The following is a 20014-nucleotide window of genomic DNA, read 5'->3' on the forward strand; positions in this document are numbered from 1 at the left end:
TGGAGCAGTCTGATTATCAGCCATTCTATTACACTGCTGTGCTGATTTTTTTTCTGGGGAAATTGAAGAATATTTTCATATCCAATTACTTCAAGTTCTCAAGAATAATAATAAAAAAAGCTTAGAGGGCATGAAGTAAATCAAGAGGAAAATAGGAAAGAAGAACCCAATATAGATGGGAAAGGAAGCTAAAAGGGAAAAAATGTCACTTCAGAATTAAAATAGAATTAGCAGTAGCAAGGGAAGAAATGATCACTCCAGAAAATCAAATTATTGGCATGGAGCCGAGGCTTGAAAAAGTCATGGAAAAATGCAGAGCGGTAGCAAGATAGTGGATCAAAAGATGATGATATGAATAAGAGAAGAAAACGGATTATACAAGAATAAATGAAAGCAAGTTAATTAAGCAACTAATTCACTAAATCTGCAACTTTAAGGAAAATATGTAGAAAAACAAAATAGACAACTTAAAGGTAGAAATACTCTAAACCCATAGCATGAAGGAAATTGAAATGAAAAATCTATACAAGAACTGATTCTTTGATAAAGAAGATGACATTCAGAGCAATAAAACAAGCAATCTACTACTCAGACTGATCAGGCAGAGAGATAAACACAAGTAATCATGGGGAAAAAGGAGACAGAAGCATTTAAAATGTGTAAGAAGCAAATTACGGAAAAATTAGGTAAAGAACATGATTTTCTATGAAAATATAATTTCTAAATTTGACTAAGAAAAATAAAAATTGTACATGTGAAAAAACACGTAAAAATGGAGAAAGCTGTCAAAAAGTTATCCATTTTAAAACAAACAAATTAAGTCTTGGTAATTTCATTAGAAAAATTCTTTGAGATTTAAAAAAAAATTATTTTATTGGGGTCATATTGGTTTATTACATTGTGTAAATTTCAGATGTACATTATTATATTTCATCTTCTTTTTTTCCTACCAAGTCCTTTTTTTATTGCTGTAACACTGGTTTATAACATTATATGAATTTCAGTTGTACATCATTATATATTTCAATTTCTGTGCAGATTACATCATGTTCACAACCCAAAGATTAATAACCATCCGTCACCACACACGTGTGCCAGTGACCCTTTTCTTCCTGCCTCCTACCTCCTTTCCCTCTGGTAACCACCAATCCAATCTCTGTTTCTATGTGTTTGTTTATTATTGTTTTTATCTTCTACTTATGACTGAGATCATATGGTATTTGACTTTCTCTTTCTGACTTATTTCACTTAGCATAATATCCTCAAGTTCCAACCATGTTGTCACAAATGGCCAGATTTCATCATTTCTTATGGTTGAGTATTATTCTGTTGTGTATATATACCACATATTCTTTATCTAATCATCCCTAATGGGGACCTAGGTTGCTTCCAAGTCTTGGCTATTGTGAATAATACGACAATGAACATAGGGGTGCAAGTATCTTTATGCATTAGCGTTTTCATGTTATTTGGAAAAATACCCAGCAGTGGAATAGCTGGATCATATGGTAGATTTATTCTTAATTTTTTGAGGAATTGCCATACTGTTTTCCATAGTGGCTGCACCAGTTTGTGCTCCCGCCAGCAGTGAATGAGGGTTCCCTTCTCTCCACATCCTCTCTAATACTTATTGTTTCCTGTCTTGTTAATTATAGCCATTCTGACAGGATTGAGGTGATATCTCATCGTAGTATTGATTTGTGTTTTCCTGATAGTTAGTGATGCTGAACATCTTTTCATGTGCCTATTGGCCATCTGTATATCTTCTTTGGAGAAATCTCTGTTCAGATCTTTTGTCTATTTTTTAATTGGGTTGTTAGTTTTTTTGTTGTTGATATGCATGAGTTCTTTCTATATTTTGGATATTAACTCCTTATCAGATATATAGTTTGCAAATATCTTCTCCCAATTGTTAGATTGTCTTTTCATCTTGCTGGAGGCTTCCTTTGCTGTGAAGAAGCTTTTTAGTTTGATGTAGTCCCGTTTGTTTATTTTTTCTATTGTTTCCCTTGCCTGGTCAGACATGGTACTTGAAAATGTGCCACTAAGACCAACGTCAAAGAATGTACTGCCTATGTTTTCTTCTAGAAGTTTAACAGTTTTAAGTTGTACACTCAAGTCTTTAATCCATTTTGAGTTAATTTTTTTGTATGGTGTAAGATAATAGTCTACATTCATTCTTTTGTATGCGGCTGTCCAGTTTTCCCAACACCATTTATTGAAGAGACTTTCTTTTTTTCCATTTTATGTTCTTGGCTCTCCTGTAGAAAATTAGCTGTCCATAGATGGGGTAGGGCGTTATTTCTGGGCTCTCGATTCTGTTCCATTGATCAGTGTATCTGTTTTTGTGCTAGTACCATGCTGTTTTGGTTACTATAACTTTGTAGTATATTTTGAAATCAGGGCGTGCGATACCTCCAACTTTGTTCTTTTTTCTCAGGATTCCTTTGGTTATTCAGGGTCTTTTGTTGCTCCACATAAATTTTAGGATTCTTTGTTCTTTTTCTGTTAAAATGTTGTTGGAACTTTGTTAGGGATTGCATTGAATTTGTAGATTACTTTAGGAAATATGGACATTTAAACTACATAATTCTTCCAATCCAAGAGCACAGAATACGTTTCCATTTCTTTGTGTCTTCAGTTTCTTTCAGCAATGTTTCATAATTTTCAGTGTACAGATCTTTTGCTTCTTTGGTTAAGTTTATTCCTAGATATTTTATTCTTTTTGTTGCAATTATAAATGGTATTGTATTCTTAATTTTTATTTCTGTGATTTCATTGTTAGTGTATACAAATGCAACTGATTTTTGTATGTTGATTTTGTATCCTGCAACTTGACTGTATTCATTTATTATTTCTAAAAGTTTTTTGGTGGGTTACTTAGGGTTTTCTGTATATAAAATCATGTCATCTGCAAATAGTGGCAGTTTCACTTCTTCCTTTCCAATTTGGATCCTGTGTAACTCTTTTTCTTGTCTGATTGCTCTGGCTAGGACTTCCAATACTATGTTAAATAAGAGTGGTGAAAGTGGACATCCTTGTCCTGTTCTTAGATGGATAGCTTTAAGTTTTTCTCCATTGAGAATGATATTAACCGTGGGTTTGTCATATATGGCCTTTATTACGTTGAGGTACTTTCCTTCTATACCCATTTTATTCAGAGTTTTTATCATAAATGGGTGCTATATCTTGTCAAATGCTTTCCCTGCATCTACTGAGATGATCGTGTGATTTTTATTCTTCATTTTGGTGATGTGGTGCATCATGTTAATTGATTTCCGGATGTTGTATCACCCCTGCATCCATGGAATGAATCCTACTTGATCATGGTGTATGATCTTTGTAATGTATTGTATTCGATCTGCTAGTATTTTGTTGAGGATTTTGCATTGATGTTCATCAGTGATATTGGCCTGTAATTTTCTTTTTTTGTGTTGTGCTTGTCTGATTTTGGTATCAGGATAACATTGGCCTTGTAGAATGAGGTAGGAAGCTTCTTCTTCTCTTCAATTTTTTGGAAGAGTTTGAGAAGAATAGGTATTAAATCTTCTTTGAACGTTTGGTAGAATTCACCAGGGAAGCTATCTTGTCCTGGACTTTTATTTTGGGGGAGGTTTCTGGTTTCTGTTTTGATCTCCTTACTTGTGAATGGTCTATTCAAATTCTCTATTTCTTCTTGATTCAGTTTTGAAAGGTGGTATGATTCTAAGCATTTATCCACTTTTTCTAGATTATCCAATTTATTGGTGGTATAACTTTTCATAGTATTCTTGTATAATCTTTTGTATTTCTGAGATGTCCATTGTAATTTCTCCTCTTTAATTTCTGATTTTGTTTATTTGAGCCTTCTCTCTTTGTTTCTTGGTGAGTCTAGCTAAGGGTTTGTCTATTTTGTTTATCTTTTCAAAGAACCAGCTCTTAGTTTCATTGATTTTTTCTATTGTTTTTCAGTCACTATTTTATTTATTTCTGCTCTGATTTTTATGATTTCTGTCCTTCTACAGATTTTGGGCTTTGTTTGTTCTTCTTTTTCCAGTTACCTTAGGTGCACTGTTAGATTGTTTATTTGGGGTTTTTCTTGTTTGTTGAGGTAGGCCTGTATTGCTATAAACTTTCCTCTTAGAACTGCTTTTGCTGTACCCCATAGATTTTGGCAAGTTGTATTTTCATTTTCATTTGTCTCTAGGTATCTTTTGATTTCTCCTTTAATTTCTTCATTGACCCAATTGTTGTTAAGTAGCATTTTGTTTAATCTCCATATATTTGTGGCCTTTCTGATTTTCTTCCTGTAGTTGATTTCTAGTTTCATACCTTTGTGGTCAAAGAAGATGCTTGGTATTATTTCAATCTTCTTCAATTTATTGAGACTTGTTTTGTGGCCTAATATGTGGTCAATCCTGGAGAATGTTCCATGTTCATTTGAAAAGAATGTGTATTCTGCAGTTTTTTGATGGAATGTTCTGTATTTGTCTACTAGGTCCATCTGGTGTATACGTCATTTAAGGCCAATGTTTCCTCATTGATTTTCTGTTTGGATGATCTATCCATTAGTATAAGTGGAGTGTTAAAATCCCCTACTATTATTGTGTGACTGTCTATTTCTCCTTTTATGTCTGTATACAACTGCTTTATATATTTAGGTGCTCCTATGTTGAATGCATAGATATTTACAAGTGTTATATCCTCTTGTTGGATTGTTCCCTTTATCATTATGTAGTGTCCTTCTTTATTTCTATTTACAGTTTTTGTTTTAGAGTCTATTTTGTCTGATATAAGTATTGCTACCTGAGCTTTCTTTTCTTTGTCATTTGCATGGAATATCTTTTTCCATCCCTTCACTTTCCGTTTGTTAGTGTCTTTAGGTCTGAAGTCTGTCTGTTGTATGCAGTATATATATGAGTCTTGTTTTTTTAATCCAATCAGCCACTCTATGCCTTTTGATTGAAGCATTTAGTCCATTGACATTTAAAGTAGCTATTAATAAATATGTATTTATTTCCTTTCTGTAACTTTTTATCTGGGTGTTTTAGTAGTTCTTCTCTGTTCCTTTCTTCTTCTCTTGCTCTCTTCCTTTATGGTTTGATGGCTTTCTTTAGTAACATATTTGGGTTCCTGTCTCTTAATTATTTATTTATTTATTATAGATTTCTGCGTTGTGATTACAATGATGTTCATATATAAAAATCTATGTATACAGCAATACGTATTGAGTTGATGGTCTCTTTAGTTTGTCCTCTTTCTAAAAGCTCTACTCCTTTGCCCCCTTCCTCCTACATTTCATGTTTTTGATATCATATCTAACCATTTATTTTGTATGTGCATATCCATTATCTTCTTATCATTGAAATAGGTAATTTTAGTAACTTTGTCTTTTGACCTCCGTATTATCTTCATAGGTGGTTGATCTTGCTACCTATACTATATTTCACCTTTACCTGTGATTTTATTTCCTTTTTTGATATTTTTTTAATTCCTATTTGTGATCTTCTCTTTCCCACTTATATAAGACCCTTTAGCATTTCCTGTAAAAGTGGTTTTTGGTAATAAACTCCTTTAATTTTTGCTTGCCTGGGAAACTCTTTCTCTCTCCTTCCATTCTGAATGATAACATTGCCCTGTTGAGTTTTCTTGGCTGTAGGTTTTTTCCTTTTAGCCCTTTAAATGTATCTTGCCACTCCCTTCTAGCCCCTAAGGTTTCAGCTGACGTATGTCACTTGTTGCCTTTCTCTTGTGGCTTTTAGGATTATCTCTTTATCTTTAATTTTGGACATGTTAATTACAATGTGTCTTGGTGTGGGTCATTTTGGGTTTGTCTTGTTTGCTGCTCTCTGTGCTTCCTATACTTGGATGTCTGTTTCTTTCCTTAGGTTAGGAAAATTTTCAACTATTATTTCTTCAAATAGATTCTCTGTCTCTTTGTTTTCTTCTTCCCCTTCTGGGAGACCTATAATACTAATGTTAGTGTGCCTGATGTTGTTCCAGAGTTCCCTTAGACTGTTCTCCTTCTTTTTGATTCTTTTTTCTTTTATATATTCAGCTTGGGTGATTTCCTCTAGTCCTTTGTCCAGCTCATTGATCTGTTCTTCTCTATCATCTACTCTGCTGTTGAGTCCCTCTAGTGAAGTTTTCATTTCCACTATTGTATTCTTAATTTATGATTGGTTCTTTTTTATATTTTCCAATTCTTTGTTGATTTTCTCACTGTGTTCATCTATTCTTCTGCCAAGATCAGTGAGCATCCTTATGACTTTTTGTTTGAACTCTTTGTCAGGTAGATTATTTCTGTTTCATTTAGTTCTTTTTCTGGGGTTTTGTTCTGTTCCCTTGCTTAGAATGTAATCCTTTGACTCCTTATTTTGCCTCTTTTTCTGTGCTAGTATCTATGTATTAGGTAGGTCAGCTATGTCTCCTGGTATTGGAGAAGTGGTGTTATGTAAGAGATGCCTTTTGAGGCCCAGCAGTGTGCTTCCCTCTTGTCACAAGTTCCACATATTCCAGGAGTGTCCTCTGTGTGGTCTACATGTGTCGTTCTGTTGTGGCAGGATTGCTCTTGCTGTAGGTGCCCAGGGATTCTAGGCTCTCCCCCATGGCCACCTGGTTTTAATTCTTGGCTTCATGTGTCTGCTATGAAGACTTCAGTCACTTTATTGGGTTTTGAGACCCCCAGCACAGTTGTCTGCAAGGTCTAATACCACATTCCTGTTGCAGTTTTTCTGTTAAGTGAGTAGGCCCCCAGTGTCACTGGTTGCTAGGCTCATGGGTTTGCAATTGCTGTAGGCCTCTGGACTACAAGGCTGTTGTCAGCTCCCTCAAGAGAGCAGCTGAGTAGGGCTGGCCCCAGGCATGGGAGCACAAAATTTTTTCAGGCTTTGGAAGATGAGGCTGATCACTTATGTGGCTGTTTGTGAAGCAAAGGTCTTTTGTTGCTGATAAGCCCCATAGTGCACAAGTCCACACACACTGTCAACATAGTCCTGACCCATGCACATGTCCCAGCATCCTGGAGTGTACCCAGTTGCCCCACTGCAGAGGCCCCTAAGTACTCCACCAACACCCCCCCCAACCCAACCACTCCTCATGCATGCCCTGTCCCACAGAAGCAGACCCATTTGCCTACTTGTGGAGGATCCAGGTACCCAGTCTATGCTGGTTAAATAATAATTATAATGAACTTACATATTCTTACTCAATTCTCATCAAAGCACCTTGAGTTAGGCTCTAATATTAACCCCTTACTGAGGCCACAGAGAGCTCAGTAACTTGCCTAAGAACACATAGCTGTAAATAGAGCAGCTGGGATACAAGTGTCTGACTCCAGGATTAAAATATATTTGATAAAACTCATGTATTCCTATAAGAATAATTTAAAAAAAGAATAGGATAGCTTACTAAAATAAAAGTACAAGTCCCACCAACAAGCAGTAGCATACCTAATGGTGTCACGTGAGAAGCATTCCCAGTAAATTCAGCTATGACAGGAGTGCCCACTCTCACCATTCCTATTTAACATTGTTTTGAAAATGCCAGTGAATAAAATTACCCAAGAAAATGAAATACATGTTGCAAACTGCAAAAAAAATCACCTATTTTTTTCCATTATTTGTACATAATGTATGTATGTGTTTATTTCTTTTTTTGTCTAAACCCAAGAGGAAATAAAGATGAAATGGTAGGGAAAAGGACTGAGTTATGGGAACAGTAAAAAATACTTTAAGAAATTTGTATGAGACTGAACTGAAGATAATTATAAAATTATAAAATTACACCTTGGGACAGAGAAAAAGACTTGAATGCACGGGGAGACATCCCTGCTGTTGGTTGGGAGAAGGCAATAAAGTAAATGTGGCAATTCCTTTTAATTTAATCTGTCATATCAATATCGTGTTGATCAAAATTCCACTGTAGATTTTTGTGGATGGGGGAGGAGAAAGACTCAACTAAATGCTCCCAGAGTTAAACCAAAAGTGAGAATTTGTCTGTTAACTCCTGGAATTTAACAGGAGTATCACTAGACCGCAAGAAACAGTGCTGGCCACCCCCACTGCATTTGCTCCCTTGCAGGGGCCCGGAAATGGGGTAGCCGTGTGCCTTGAGGAGGGTTATCACATATACTTCTGGGATTTCTCTATAGAGACATTCAATCAATCCTTCCAGCTGCTGTCAAACTAATGTATCTAGACTGAACCCCAGGGATAACCCCAGAGCTCCCATGGATCACTGGCAAATTTTGTGCAAGTATAGATTACAGTATCAAGATGAAGTTGAACTACTTGTATTGTTTAACATAGCGTACTTCTCAAGTCTTATCTCCTTCCAGCCTCCAAACATATTAATCTGCCATGTTCCTCTGTTAAGAATGGTGCTGAAAGCCATACCACCTGCCCAAGTGGGACACTTGGGAGTCATTTTCAACAACTTCTCTCTCTCACTACCCATGTCCAACCACTCACTGCTTCTAACTAATTCTTTCTTTAAATCCACTTCTTTCCATTCCTACTCTCATCAGCTCATCCCAGGGCCCTGCATGGAAAACTCTTTCCTAATGCTTGCTCTGGCTAATTCCATACATTCTTCAAATCTCTGCTTCAGTAATGGTTCTGAGGGAGTTATGGCCCCTGCACCTCCTAGGGGGACAGATGTCCATCAGATACCTGCAGAGCAACCTCTGCTCTCCATATATTTCTGCTTCACAGACAAACTGCAATCTGGTCCTGATTAGACTTAGGAAGGATGAGAGAAAATCACCCTGATTATAAGACTTTCTGTGCTCTCTTGTCTCAGGCTTTTGTTCAGTCCGACATGGGCTGGCCTTCACCTTATATTTCTGTAACCTTTTAATTTACACCCAAAAAATGAGCATGAGCATTGCCATCCCAGCTATGGTGAACAACACAGCGCTGTCCAGCCCTGCCAATGCCTCAACAGAAAGACCTCCAACCGACTCCCAGGACAACCAGAATGAAACTTTAAAGGAATTTAAGGCAGTGGTGAGTTTAATGAGACTCCAGACCTTTTCTTTGACTCAAATGGTTTGATGTAAAGGGTTATTTATTGAGCATCTACTATGTTCAAAGAACTATATTACACAAAAACATAACATGTATCTAAGGAGGTTATATCTCTACTTAGTGTCTGTAAGTGTAACCAGGGACCACGTTAGAATGAAGGAAACAGATTTTACCATTCAGTGGACATGAATTCTTCCCCTACAATGATGAAAATCATCACAAAATAAGTTTTATAGATTCATGTCGGCTTTCTCTTTCTTCCTTCACATATTTTTCTACTACCTTGCCTATGATGTTTTCTTCTTTATAGGCTCTCTTATTTTTTAATTGGTCAGTTAAATGTGTAACCGGGGAACTTGTATTGGGGGAAAGAGTATGTTGGGCATATGTTTAGGTTTTCTTGATTAAATTGGTAGATTGGAGGAATTAGAGAGAGGTAAAAGGAAAAAAAACTGAAACTGCCAATTATTTTTTATCTCTCAAGTCTTCACAATAAAAATCATCAACTCTCTACCCAAAGATAAACAGCATGATTCTCTTTGTCATCTAGGCTCCTATGTATGACTGGAGTCCTGAAATCCAGGGAATCATCCTCAGCTCCCTCAACTATGGCTCATTCTTGGCCCCAATCCCCATTGGCTATGTGGCTGGAATATTTGGAGCCAAGTACTTGGTTGGTGTTGGCTTGTTTATTTCCTCAGTCCTGACCCTCTTCATTCCATTGGTGACTGATGCTGGAGCAACCTTCCTCATTGTCCTTCAGATTGTCCAAGGCATATTCCAGGTACCAAGAGGTTTTCTAGTATGAGTGGAATACAGATTCCAAAATGACCCTAGATAATCCAGAACGGACCTTTTTTTTTTTTCTCAGGTTACAGTAAACACAAGTCAGTATTCAATTTGGGTCAAATGGGCTCCCCCACAGGAAAGGAGTCAACTCATTTCCATTGCTATGTCAGGTAACTGGTACCCAAATCATCATCTTATGTGCACTACCAAGAGTATTCTGCAATGGCCTGTCAACAGAAGCAAGACCTTACACTCATCTACTCCGTCTCCTTGCTCTAAAGCACTACCCTGCACTATCTTTCTTGATCATAACTGAATGTTTCCTGTGCATCAAACATTCTTGTAAGTGCTTTGCACATATTAATTTCACTTTAGCCTCAGAACAATCTTATAACTCAGCTATATATAATTATTTTCATTTACACATGAGGAAATTTGAGACACAAATAGACTAATAATTTGTCCAAGATCACACAGCTACTGAGTGAAGGAGCAGGATTTGAACCTAGGTAGTTTGCATTTTAGCTCATACCTTTAATCACTGTGCAACTCATCCTTGTGAAGGGTTTAATCTGTAGGAAGCACACAGAGTCCCAAGCCTGACCCTCTCACTCAGAAAATCCTCACATTTTCTGTTTAGGATCAGCGCTGGGGTCCTGCATCATCCTTCTTGTTGGTGGTCTCCTCTGCCAGACTGTAGGATGGCCTTATATCTTCTATATCTTTGGTGAGTTTGTGCTTTTCAAATCTCAGAATTTTGTTTTATGACAGAGAATGCTGGGCATGATTTCTGAGGTGCAGCTCATTTATGGTTAACCAAATCTGAATATATATGGATATTTATATAACTAAAGTTGATAAAATTCAGAGCTAATCATGTGAATCTCGCAAAACGACATTTAAGTTTCAGTAGTCTGAGTGTGTAGCTAGGATAAACTGATGGCCTTAAAGCTATCATAATATTCCTTCCTGCTTCTAAATTGAACCCATAAAGGACCACAGAGGGATTTTTTTCATAAGATGCTGAAAATGTTATCTTGGTGAGATTATATTTTTAGTTATGCTTATTTTTTAATACATTCTTTTGAATTTCTCCCATTGTTACTAGAAGCAGAAAATTGTGGGAATATGACCTAATCATAAGTAAAATACTGATTGGAGTAGAGAATCAACCAGCAGATGCTGCAGGACAGGGCAGACCATATGAGGCTCAGGAGCGGATGTAAAACACAGACAGTTGTTGCAAGTTTCCAAAGACCCATGAACTGTTCCAGAGGCAATATTCTACTTCACAATTGCGTCTTTACCTAGACCTGGTTGGGATATGCTCAGCTACCTTTGGCTAATGTTTGTGTTTGTTTGATTTTTAAAACATTCTCTGAAATACCATCTGCAAACCACCTGATTCCTGTGGGACCAGTAAGTCCCAGAAAATGTTTTCATTGCAGAATAACACTCTTAGATCGAGGGTTCCTGTAACATCAGGTCAATATATTCACTAGAAAAAGAAAGGTATGAATATTGATTACTACAGCACATCAACCTTCAAAGGCTCTATCAGGGAAACTTCAAAAGGGAAGATTACAAAATTTATTCAAGTAATGAGACAGGCTTACTATGCTCATGAATTTGAGAAACAGTAAGCAGTATAAGCAAAATAGGAACTCACTAAATATTTGTTGAATCAGTGTTAACAGGCTTCATTCTCAAGGTACAGCGGTGTTAATTTTCCTATTATTCCTCCTCACCTGAGTTTCAGTTCCTTGAAGGCAAAATTGTGTGTTTGTATTCTTGTATTCTCACAATCTAGCAAAATGCCTGGTGTATGATGGCTGCTCTATATTTGTTAAAGAATGTGTAAACAACAAGGCAGCAAGTGAAGACAACTGTTAAGATTTTTTTAAGATTCTAAAAAGGGAATTTTAAGATGAATCGTGTTTCCACTCAACAGTAATAATGTTGAGCTGTCCAACATTGTAATAATACAGAAAATTCCTTAGCTGAGAATTAATTTCATTTTGTGTCTAGAAATTGTCTGGGTAATCAGTTGCATATGTGTGTTGCTGCTAACTCTTAAGTGCTAGAGATAGATATGGAACGATTTAATGATGAAAGGAATTTTGCAGACGCATGACTAGCAGAAGGAATGCTGACTGGTACTTCCACAGTGAGGGCATTTTCAAGCACATGGGGCAAATGCACTAACTTTCAACAATGAGCTAGAGACTTAACAATGATGCATTTCAAAAACGCCCAAAACTCAGTGGTTTAAAAAAACAACCATTTATTCTTAGTTCTGTGAGACAGCTGGGCAGCTCTGCTTTCTGTGTCTCTCATCTGCCTTGGACAATGGGTTAGCTGGAGCGTGTTCTTCCCATGCCATTGGCTAAGACCCAAGAGGACAAGTAAAAAGACGCAGTGCTTTGTAAGGCTTAGATTCTTAACTGCCCCATGTCATTGGTGAAAGCAAGTTACATGGTCAAGGCAAAAGCTAAGTGGTGGGGAAGTACCCTCCACCTATGATAGAGCCATGCAAGGGTGTAGATGCAGGGACGAGTGGAATATTGGGGCCAGTCATTTCGCCAACCCCAGGAACCATCTTAGAGTCAAAGTGGGCAGAGTGAAATTTCAATTCGGTGCTAACTAGATCGTCTTCCTAGGTGGAATTGGCTGTGCCTGTTCTTTTCTCTGGTTTCCTCTTGTTTATGATGACCCTGCGAATCATCCATTCATCAGCACCGGTGAAAGGGAATACATCGTGTGTTCACTGGCTCAGCAGGTGCATTGAGGAACTCCTCTGCCATTTCCCTATGTCTGTCTGTACATCTTTGAGGTGAAGAGTGCAGTAGAACAAAGCTCTTGTCTTCTGATGGAGGGGATATTGATATGTGCTTTCTTCCAGGACTATTCGTCAGACTGGTCTCTTCCCATTAAGGCTATGATCAAATCCCTACCACTTTGGAGCATTTTAGTCTCTTATTTCAGTGAATTTTGGCTTTTTAATATCTTTGTGGCATATATGCCAACATACATCAACTCTGTACTTCAAGTTAACCTCAGAGATGTAAGTATATAGAAAGCTCATTCTGTTCCTTTGTTTAAATGCTTAATTATAAAATCCTCTGGTCACAAAATCAGGGGATTAGGCCCAGGACCTTCATGTAGGAAATGCAACCTATTTCACTTGAATTCTGATTCATCTCAGTGTGGTCTACTGCTTATTGTGGCTGAGTGGTTACGGTTCTACAGCAGCTTGACATTCACAAAATGTCATTTTAGAAAAATTTTTTATTTTATTTAATTAATTATTTTTTTCTTTGAGGAAGATTAGCCCTGAGCTAACATCTACTGTCCATCTTTCTCTTCTTGCTGAGGAAGATTGGCATTCAGCTAACATCCGCTGCCAATCATTCTCTTGTTGCTGAGGAAGATTGGCCCTGAGCGAAGATCTGTGCTCATCTTCCTCTCCTTTATAAGTGGGATGCCTGTCACAGCATGGCTTGATAAGTGGGGTGCAGGTCCACGCCTGCGGTTTGAACTGGCAAACCCTGGGCCACCAACCAGAGCATGTGAACTTAATCTCTGTGTCACTGGGCCAGCTCCTAGAATGTCATATTTTTTTATTTTTATTTATTTTTATTTTTTTTTAAAGATTTTATTTTTTCCTTTTTCTCCCCAAAGCCCCCCGGTACATAGTTGTGTATTCTTCGTTGTGGGTTCTTCTAGTTGTGGCATGTGGGATGCTGCCTCAGCGTGGTCTGATGAGCAGTGCCATGTCCGCGCCCAGGATTCGAACTAACGAAACACTGGGCCGCCTGCAGCGGAGGGCGCGAACTTAACCACTCGGTCACCGGGCCAGCCCCATAGAATGTCATATTTTTTAAGGAATCAATGCAAAAATTTTATGTTCAGTCCAATCAACATTTACAAACAAGACACTCTGCAGCATAAACAATAAAGCACTAACAAAACAAATTCTGCCTTTGAAAAGGCTATCACGGAGATGCACAAACAATATATCCTATAAATAAGACATTATTAATAGGATATTAAAGTCCCAAATAGGACTTATATCAAAAACTTGTGGATAATGTTCTTTTAAAAAACCATTTTATTCAAGTATGTCATATGTAGATAAAAGTACACATGTGTACAACTCTCTGATTTTTCACAAAATGAACATATGTTCTGATTGGCTGACAGGAGCCTTTTGATTCCTGTAGGATGGATGTCTTAAAAGTGGCAAAGAGTGTGTCAGATTTCATAGCCTGTTAGTGACAACAGTTCACAAGGTCATTGAAATACTGTTACATTCCTGCCCTTTGTACCCAAAAAGCAGTGTTCTCTTATTGACTGGGTTCTCTTGTGAAAACATGCTAACTGGCCAACAGAGAGCTGACTTTCTTAGCAGAGATCAGAGTCTGGGGGGCATGCATGCAAAACAGACTACAGGTACTGATATCAGAAAGCCCAGGGATAGAGTGGCTATGGGTCTTCCAAAGGAAGTGAAGAGTCAGAAGCAGGCAATGAAGTCAGAACCTCAGGCCAGGGAATCAGGGGACAGGAGGTCCAGAGAAGTAGGACTCCAGTGCTGAGAGATAGACATCCTGAGGCTGGCTGTTGGGACTGGTGTCTCCGATGTGAGGCGAGGTGGACTCCCCACCTCGGAGGCCAGTGCTGAGGAGGAAGAGGATGGGGGAAAGATTGGAAACACAAGTTGAAACCAAACAGTAGACTTTCCCAGCTTGGGAAGTCAAGAGACTTAGACTGCCATTTCTCTCAGGGTATTTTCTCACTAAGTCGCATAACCTCAATGGCTTTGGTTTACTCATCCATAAAACAAACAGCTTGGACCAGGTGACAGTTAAATCCATTCCATTGTTTGGATTACACACAGCAAAGGATGGTCTCCTTTTCCTTGCATTGTCTTTAATAGGATTTTAATTTAGAGGTTTAATTGACAATACTAGGGTTCAACATTTTAAAAACTGTAAAAGAGTGAAGCGTGAAAAATCTGTTCACTCTGTTTGTCCTTCTGCCCCAGGAGTTATCTTCCCATCTGTGCTGTGTGTGTCCCTGCCCTGTCTCCAATCTATCCTATTTTCCCTGCCCTTTCCATAGATAACTCTTTTTTATTTTCTTATATATTCTTCAATTGAATTTATGAGAATGCAAGCATACACAAATGTATATCCTTATTTTCCAAACTTTTTTTACAAAAACATAATAAGTTTATGCTGCTCTTCTTTATACACTATACCATGGGGATCTTTTCATATTAGTACATGCGGATCTTACTGGGTGACATTTGGGTTGTTTCCAATCTTTGAGCAATGCTGCAGTGAAAAACTTGTTCATTTGTCACATATTTGTGCAACTATTTCTGTAGAGTAAATTTCTGCATATCTAAATCGAGGGTGAATTCAGTATAAACTTATATATTTACTGTTCAATTGCCCCCCATAGGGCATTAATAATATTTGCAAGTACCTGATTCCTCACAGCATCATTACAAATCATGTCAAAAAACTTTTGGAGTTTTACAGATTTGATTCATGAAAAATGGTATTTCATAGTAGTTTTATTATTATGAGATTGGGTACCTTTTAATATGTTTAGGAATCACTTATTTTCCCTTTTCTGTAAATTGTCTGTTCATATCCTTTGCCTACTTTTATGCTGAGTTTGTTCTTTTTAATATTTATTTCCAGGTGATCTTTATATATGAAGAGAGCATTAGTCCTTTTTTTTCCCCTGCAAATTGAACTATATGCATATTTTTCCCTAGGAAGTAAAATTATATTAGCTCATTTAGCAACATGGATTTTGTATTAAAGGTGATGTGTATATAAAAAAATGCCATAGATGTAGACAATTTACCCAGGGATCAATCTGTCTCATGGTAAAGTGGTGAAGCATGTATCTCACCTCATCTCTGCTCCTCAGAGTGGGATCCTGTCAGCCCTGCCGTTTCTTTTTGGCTCTATCTGCATGATCCTTGGAGGTCTATTGGCAGATTTTCTCCTCTCCAGAAAAATCCTTAGACTTGTCACCATCAGGAAACTCTTCACTGCCATGGGTAAGGACAGAGGTGGATACACTGGTGGATAGGGAAGTTCAGGTCAGCCTCCTGTTCACTCTGTTTGTCCTTCTGCCCCAGGAGTTATCTTCCCATCTGTGCTGTGTGTGTCCCTGCCCTGGGTCAGTTCCAGCCTCATCACCACCATGGCCTTCTTGGTACTGTTTACTGCCATCAGCAGCCTCTCTGAAGCAGGATCCTTTGTTAACATCTTGGATATTGCTCCTCGGTAGGGACCCTTTGCCTCATCCTTACAGAATTTTGATTCAGGTCTAGCAGCCCTAAACCTACTGTGATGCAGAGGTAAAATGTGAGTGACATGTGCAACAGGTCACAGGAAATGTCAGCAGCAGCCCTAGATCCAAATAATTCTTGGAAGGGACCCAAAGCTGGGCAACCGTTATGAACTTAGTTTTTCAAGGTGAAAACAGGAGTAGTCAGTGGCCACACTCACAGCTCACCTGGGGAGAGTCACACCAATCTAGCTCTGTTGGGGAATGCAGCAGTTACAGAGGGCTGAATCACTGAAAGGACTCATGAAACTCCACAAGGCATGCTCATGTAAGGCTTTAATAAAGGTAAAAGACACACGAGAGCAGGAGAAACCTTTACCTCTGATACGGGTAAATATCAGAGATAACTGAGACTTCCAAACTTAGCTCCTAGGGTCCTTTCACAGTCAACACACTTCATCTTCAGATAATGAACCACCAAGATACGTAGGAGATACCTTGGTCTCAGGTCTCATTCAATGAGGGCTCTTTTATACCACAAAACAAGACTGCAAGATCAGGCACCATAGCAGAAACTATGAGAGCATATAAACTAGGTGCAAGCCATCAATCTGTACTTTTTGTATAAATGATATTGACAAGTTACTACAGGTTACCCTTTGGAAATCTCAGACTTAGCGCAGGATTATACTAATTGCTAGTCAGTACATTTCATGCAGGTTTGACCAAGCGTCAGCACAACTCCAGGCATCCCCAGAAATAAGCACCAAGTTGCAACAGATCAGCTGAGATTAATCTTTTGCTTACAGTGGAATATTTTCCTTTATTTTTCTCTCTCTCTTTCTCAGGTATGTTACCTTTCTCAGGGGACTATTGCAAGTCTCTTATCATATTTCAGGAGCCATCTCTCCCACTGTTACTGGAATTTTCCTCAGTCAGGTGAGGTCAAATGTTGTGATGAAAATCTTCATAAGAGAAACCTACAGATGTCTCCCAGTAGAAGTCAGACTAAGGGTACCTTTGTTCCCTCCTCAATGTGGCTGAACTTGAAGCTCAAGGTCCTGAGCATCCCACATGCTCTCATTCTCACCCTAGGCTCAGTTCATGCAGAGAAATTACATGTTTAGGGTGTGGAGTGAAAGAGAATGCTCAATTTTATGAGTTTATGCTTTATGAGTTCTTAAAAGATGTTTCTCATGCTAATCATCAAATTTTGTATCAATATTCACGGCATTTTTTTGTAAAGTATAAAGTGGCCAACCATTCTGGTTGCCTGAGACTGGGGGGTTTCCTGGGATGTGGGAATTCCAGTACCAAAACCTTGAAAGTTTCAGACAATCCAGAAAAAGCTGGTTGCCTTATGTAGGAACCCAACAAATATTTACAGAGTGAGTGAGAGAGATGTTGAGTGCACGAGAGAGTGAGGGAGAAATCTGCACCTTACATCAGTGCTTAATGAGGAAATTCCTCTGACCGGTATTGCTTGCATGGTGTTTTTACGTTTGTATAGCCTTCCATCCTGGGAGATGCATTTGAAGTTGTCAGAATAAACAAATTCATCTGATGACTTGAACGTTTCCTAAGAAATTTACTGATACAGACTTTATGTGAAGAAAGATGTATGTGACATTCCTATGAATATCATTCCTTAACTTCCTGTGGTTTTCTACCTGTAAGTCAGGAAAATGAGTGAAGGACAACAAAGAAAAGATATTCTTTCTGAGATCAAGTCCTTTCTCTTTTTTGAAGCTTCAGTTACCTTTCAGTCACTAACATACTACCAGGAAATGGTTGTTTAAAATGGAAATTCCCAAACTGACCTTGTTTCCCTTGTCATTCATTGATTCATTCATTCGTTCATCCATTCATTGAACAAATACGTATTGAACATTAGCATGTGCCATGCACTGTGTAAGTGACTAAAACAAACAAAAGTCTCTACCCTTGTGAAGCCTATATTGTAGGAAAGAAACTGATAGAAAGCTAATGAAATAAGTAAAATATATGATTTATTGAATGGCGGTAAGTGCTAAGAGAAGAATAAAGCAGGAGAGGACATAGGGCACATAAGAAGGGGTGGGATTTCAATTTTAAATAGTGTGGTCAAAGAAGGACTCATTGAAAAAGTAACATTTAAGCAAGGACTGGAAGCAAGCAAGGGAGTGAGACAAATGGCTATCTGGGGGGAGGAACATTCCAGCAGAAGGAAAGGCTAGTGCACCAGAAATGTATCTGCATATTCCAGGAACGACCGGGAAGCCCACAGAGGCTGGAGCAGAGTTCTGGGTAAGGACAGTAGGACTTGGTGCCAGAGCCTGTCTGAGCCAAGAGGGATAAGAACTTGAAGACCATTAATAACTTGCAGTTTCCTGTCTCCAGGACTCAGAGTTTGGTTGGAGAAATATCTTCTTGCTTTCAGCTGCGATTAACACATCAGGCCTGGTCTTCTACCTCATCTTCGGCCAAGCAGAGGTCCAGGAGTGGGCTAAAGAGCAGACAATCACCCACCTCTGAGCAAATCGAGTGACGCCTTAGATCTCGATGCTTGGTTGTTCACTGTTTGCCCTCATGGACATTCCCTTTTTGTGCCTGCTTGACTGGCCATGCTGATTGATTAGTCATTCAATTTGAATTGATTTTGTTTCCAGGATTTTCTCAGAGATCTTGGCTATGTAATACTGAAGCTTCTGTCTGGATGGTGGCGGGGTGGGGGGCTAGTTATTTAACTATGATCTCCTGAAAGCATAGATGTGTTTGAATTTAGGTGTGTTCTCCACTCTTTCCACTGTTATTGTGACATAGGAAGAAATATATATTTGGTCTCTGCCCCCAGTTTCCAGCACAGAGCTCCTAAAATCCTTGTAATTTCCTGAGTAATAGGAATGATAGGAGCATCTTTTTTTTTATAATATTTGGTCTGAGTCCTTGGTTCCTGACACAAGAGCTTCTAAGATCCTTGGAAGCTCTGAAGTGATGAAAGTGTCTTTTGGGCATACCAATGAGGTGACTGGTGACTGGGGGCCTGAGATAGCTTCAGGATGTGGAGCTGGTCACCAGAAAGACCAAGCATGATTAGAAGGTCTGAACTTTCAGCTCCACCATCCCACTTTGGGAGAGGGGAGAAGGATTGGAGATTGAGTTACTCATCAATGGTCAGTGACTCAATCAATCATGTCTTTGCGATAAAACCTCTATAAAAAACCCTAAACAATGAGGTTCAGAGAGCTTCCAGGTTGGTGGACACATGGAGGTGCTGGGAGAGTGGCACATGTGGAGAGGACATGGAAACTCTGCGTCCCTTCCCAAGTACTTGCCCCATGCCTCTTTTCCATTTGGCTGTTCCTGAGTTGTAACCTTTATAATAAACCAGTAATAGGAAGTAAACAGTTTTCCTCAATTCTGTGAGTGATTCTAACAAATTATCAAACCTGAGGAGAAGGTCATAGGAACCCTCAACTTTGTAGCAATGTCAAACAGAAGTCTAGGTACCTTGGGCACCCACTACTTTGATTGGTGTCTGAAGGTGAGGAAGTCTTGTGGGACTGAGCCCTTAACCTATAGGGTCTACATTAACTCTGGGTAGTTAGTGTCAGAATTGAGTTGAATTGGAGGTCACGCATTTGGTGTCCACGGGGAACTGGAGAACTGCTTGGTGTGGAAAACCTACACATTTGATGTCAAAAGTGTTGTGAGTACAGAAACAATTTTCCTCTGGTTATCCTGGTAAAAGCCTCAGGGGCCAGAGGACAATTTCTCACCAAAGCAAAAGAGGAAGCCAGAACCATGGGAGTGAGAACTGAGAATTACGAGAGGGATTATGTCCAAACGTACAGAAGATGAACCCTGAGAACTGTCATCAAAAGAAAGCCTGAAACAATGGAAGCCACAGGGTATACAATCCAAAG

The 20014-nt window shown here is 38.6% G+C and overlaps 1 protein-coding gene across 3 annotated transcripts in view; it reads left to right on the forward strand.

Moving 5' to 3' along the window:
* Positions 1 to 19493, forward strand: part of SLC17A4 (solute carrier family 17 member 4) — a 30356-nt gene extending 10863 nt beyond the window's left edge. For 2 of the 3 annotated variants that reach the window (XM_008528131.2, XM_070584233.1), the window contains 10 exons: positions 8782 to 8987; positions 9559 to 9792; positions 9880 to 9967; positions 10438 to 10524; positions 12458 to 12576; positions 12700 to 12861; positions 15744 to 15876; positions 15958 to 16105; positions 16958 to 17048; positions 18489 to 19493. In XM_008528131.2, coding sequence (XP_008526353.1) covers positions 8782 to 8987; positions 9559 to 9792; positions 9880 to 9967; positions 10438 to 10524; positions 12458 to 12576; positions 12700 to 12861; positions 15744 to 15876; positions 15958 to 16105; positions 16958 to 17048; positions 18489 to 18623 — 1403 coding nt within the window. In that variant the 3' untranslated portion in view covers positions 18624 to 19493. The remainder of the gene's footprint in view (positions 1 to 8781; positions 8988 to 9558; positions 9793 to 9879; positions 9968 to 10437; positions 10525 to 12457; positions 12577 to 12699; positions 12862 to 15743; positions 15877 to 15957; positions 16106 to 16957; positions 17049 to 18488) is intronic. The other variant, XM_070584232.1, reaches the window with a different exon arrangement.
* The last annotated feature ends 521 nt before the right edge of the window (positions 19494 to 20014 follow it).

The sequence above is a fragment of the Equus przewalskii genome, chromosome 19, assembly GCF_037783145.1.
Source record: "Equus przewalskii isolate Varuska chromosome 19, EquPr2, whole genome shotgun sequence".
In the NCBI taxonomy this organism is placed as follows: domain Eukaryota; kingdom Metazoa; phylum Chordata; class Mammalia; order Perissodactyla; family Equidae; genus Equus; species Equus przewalskii.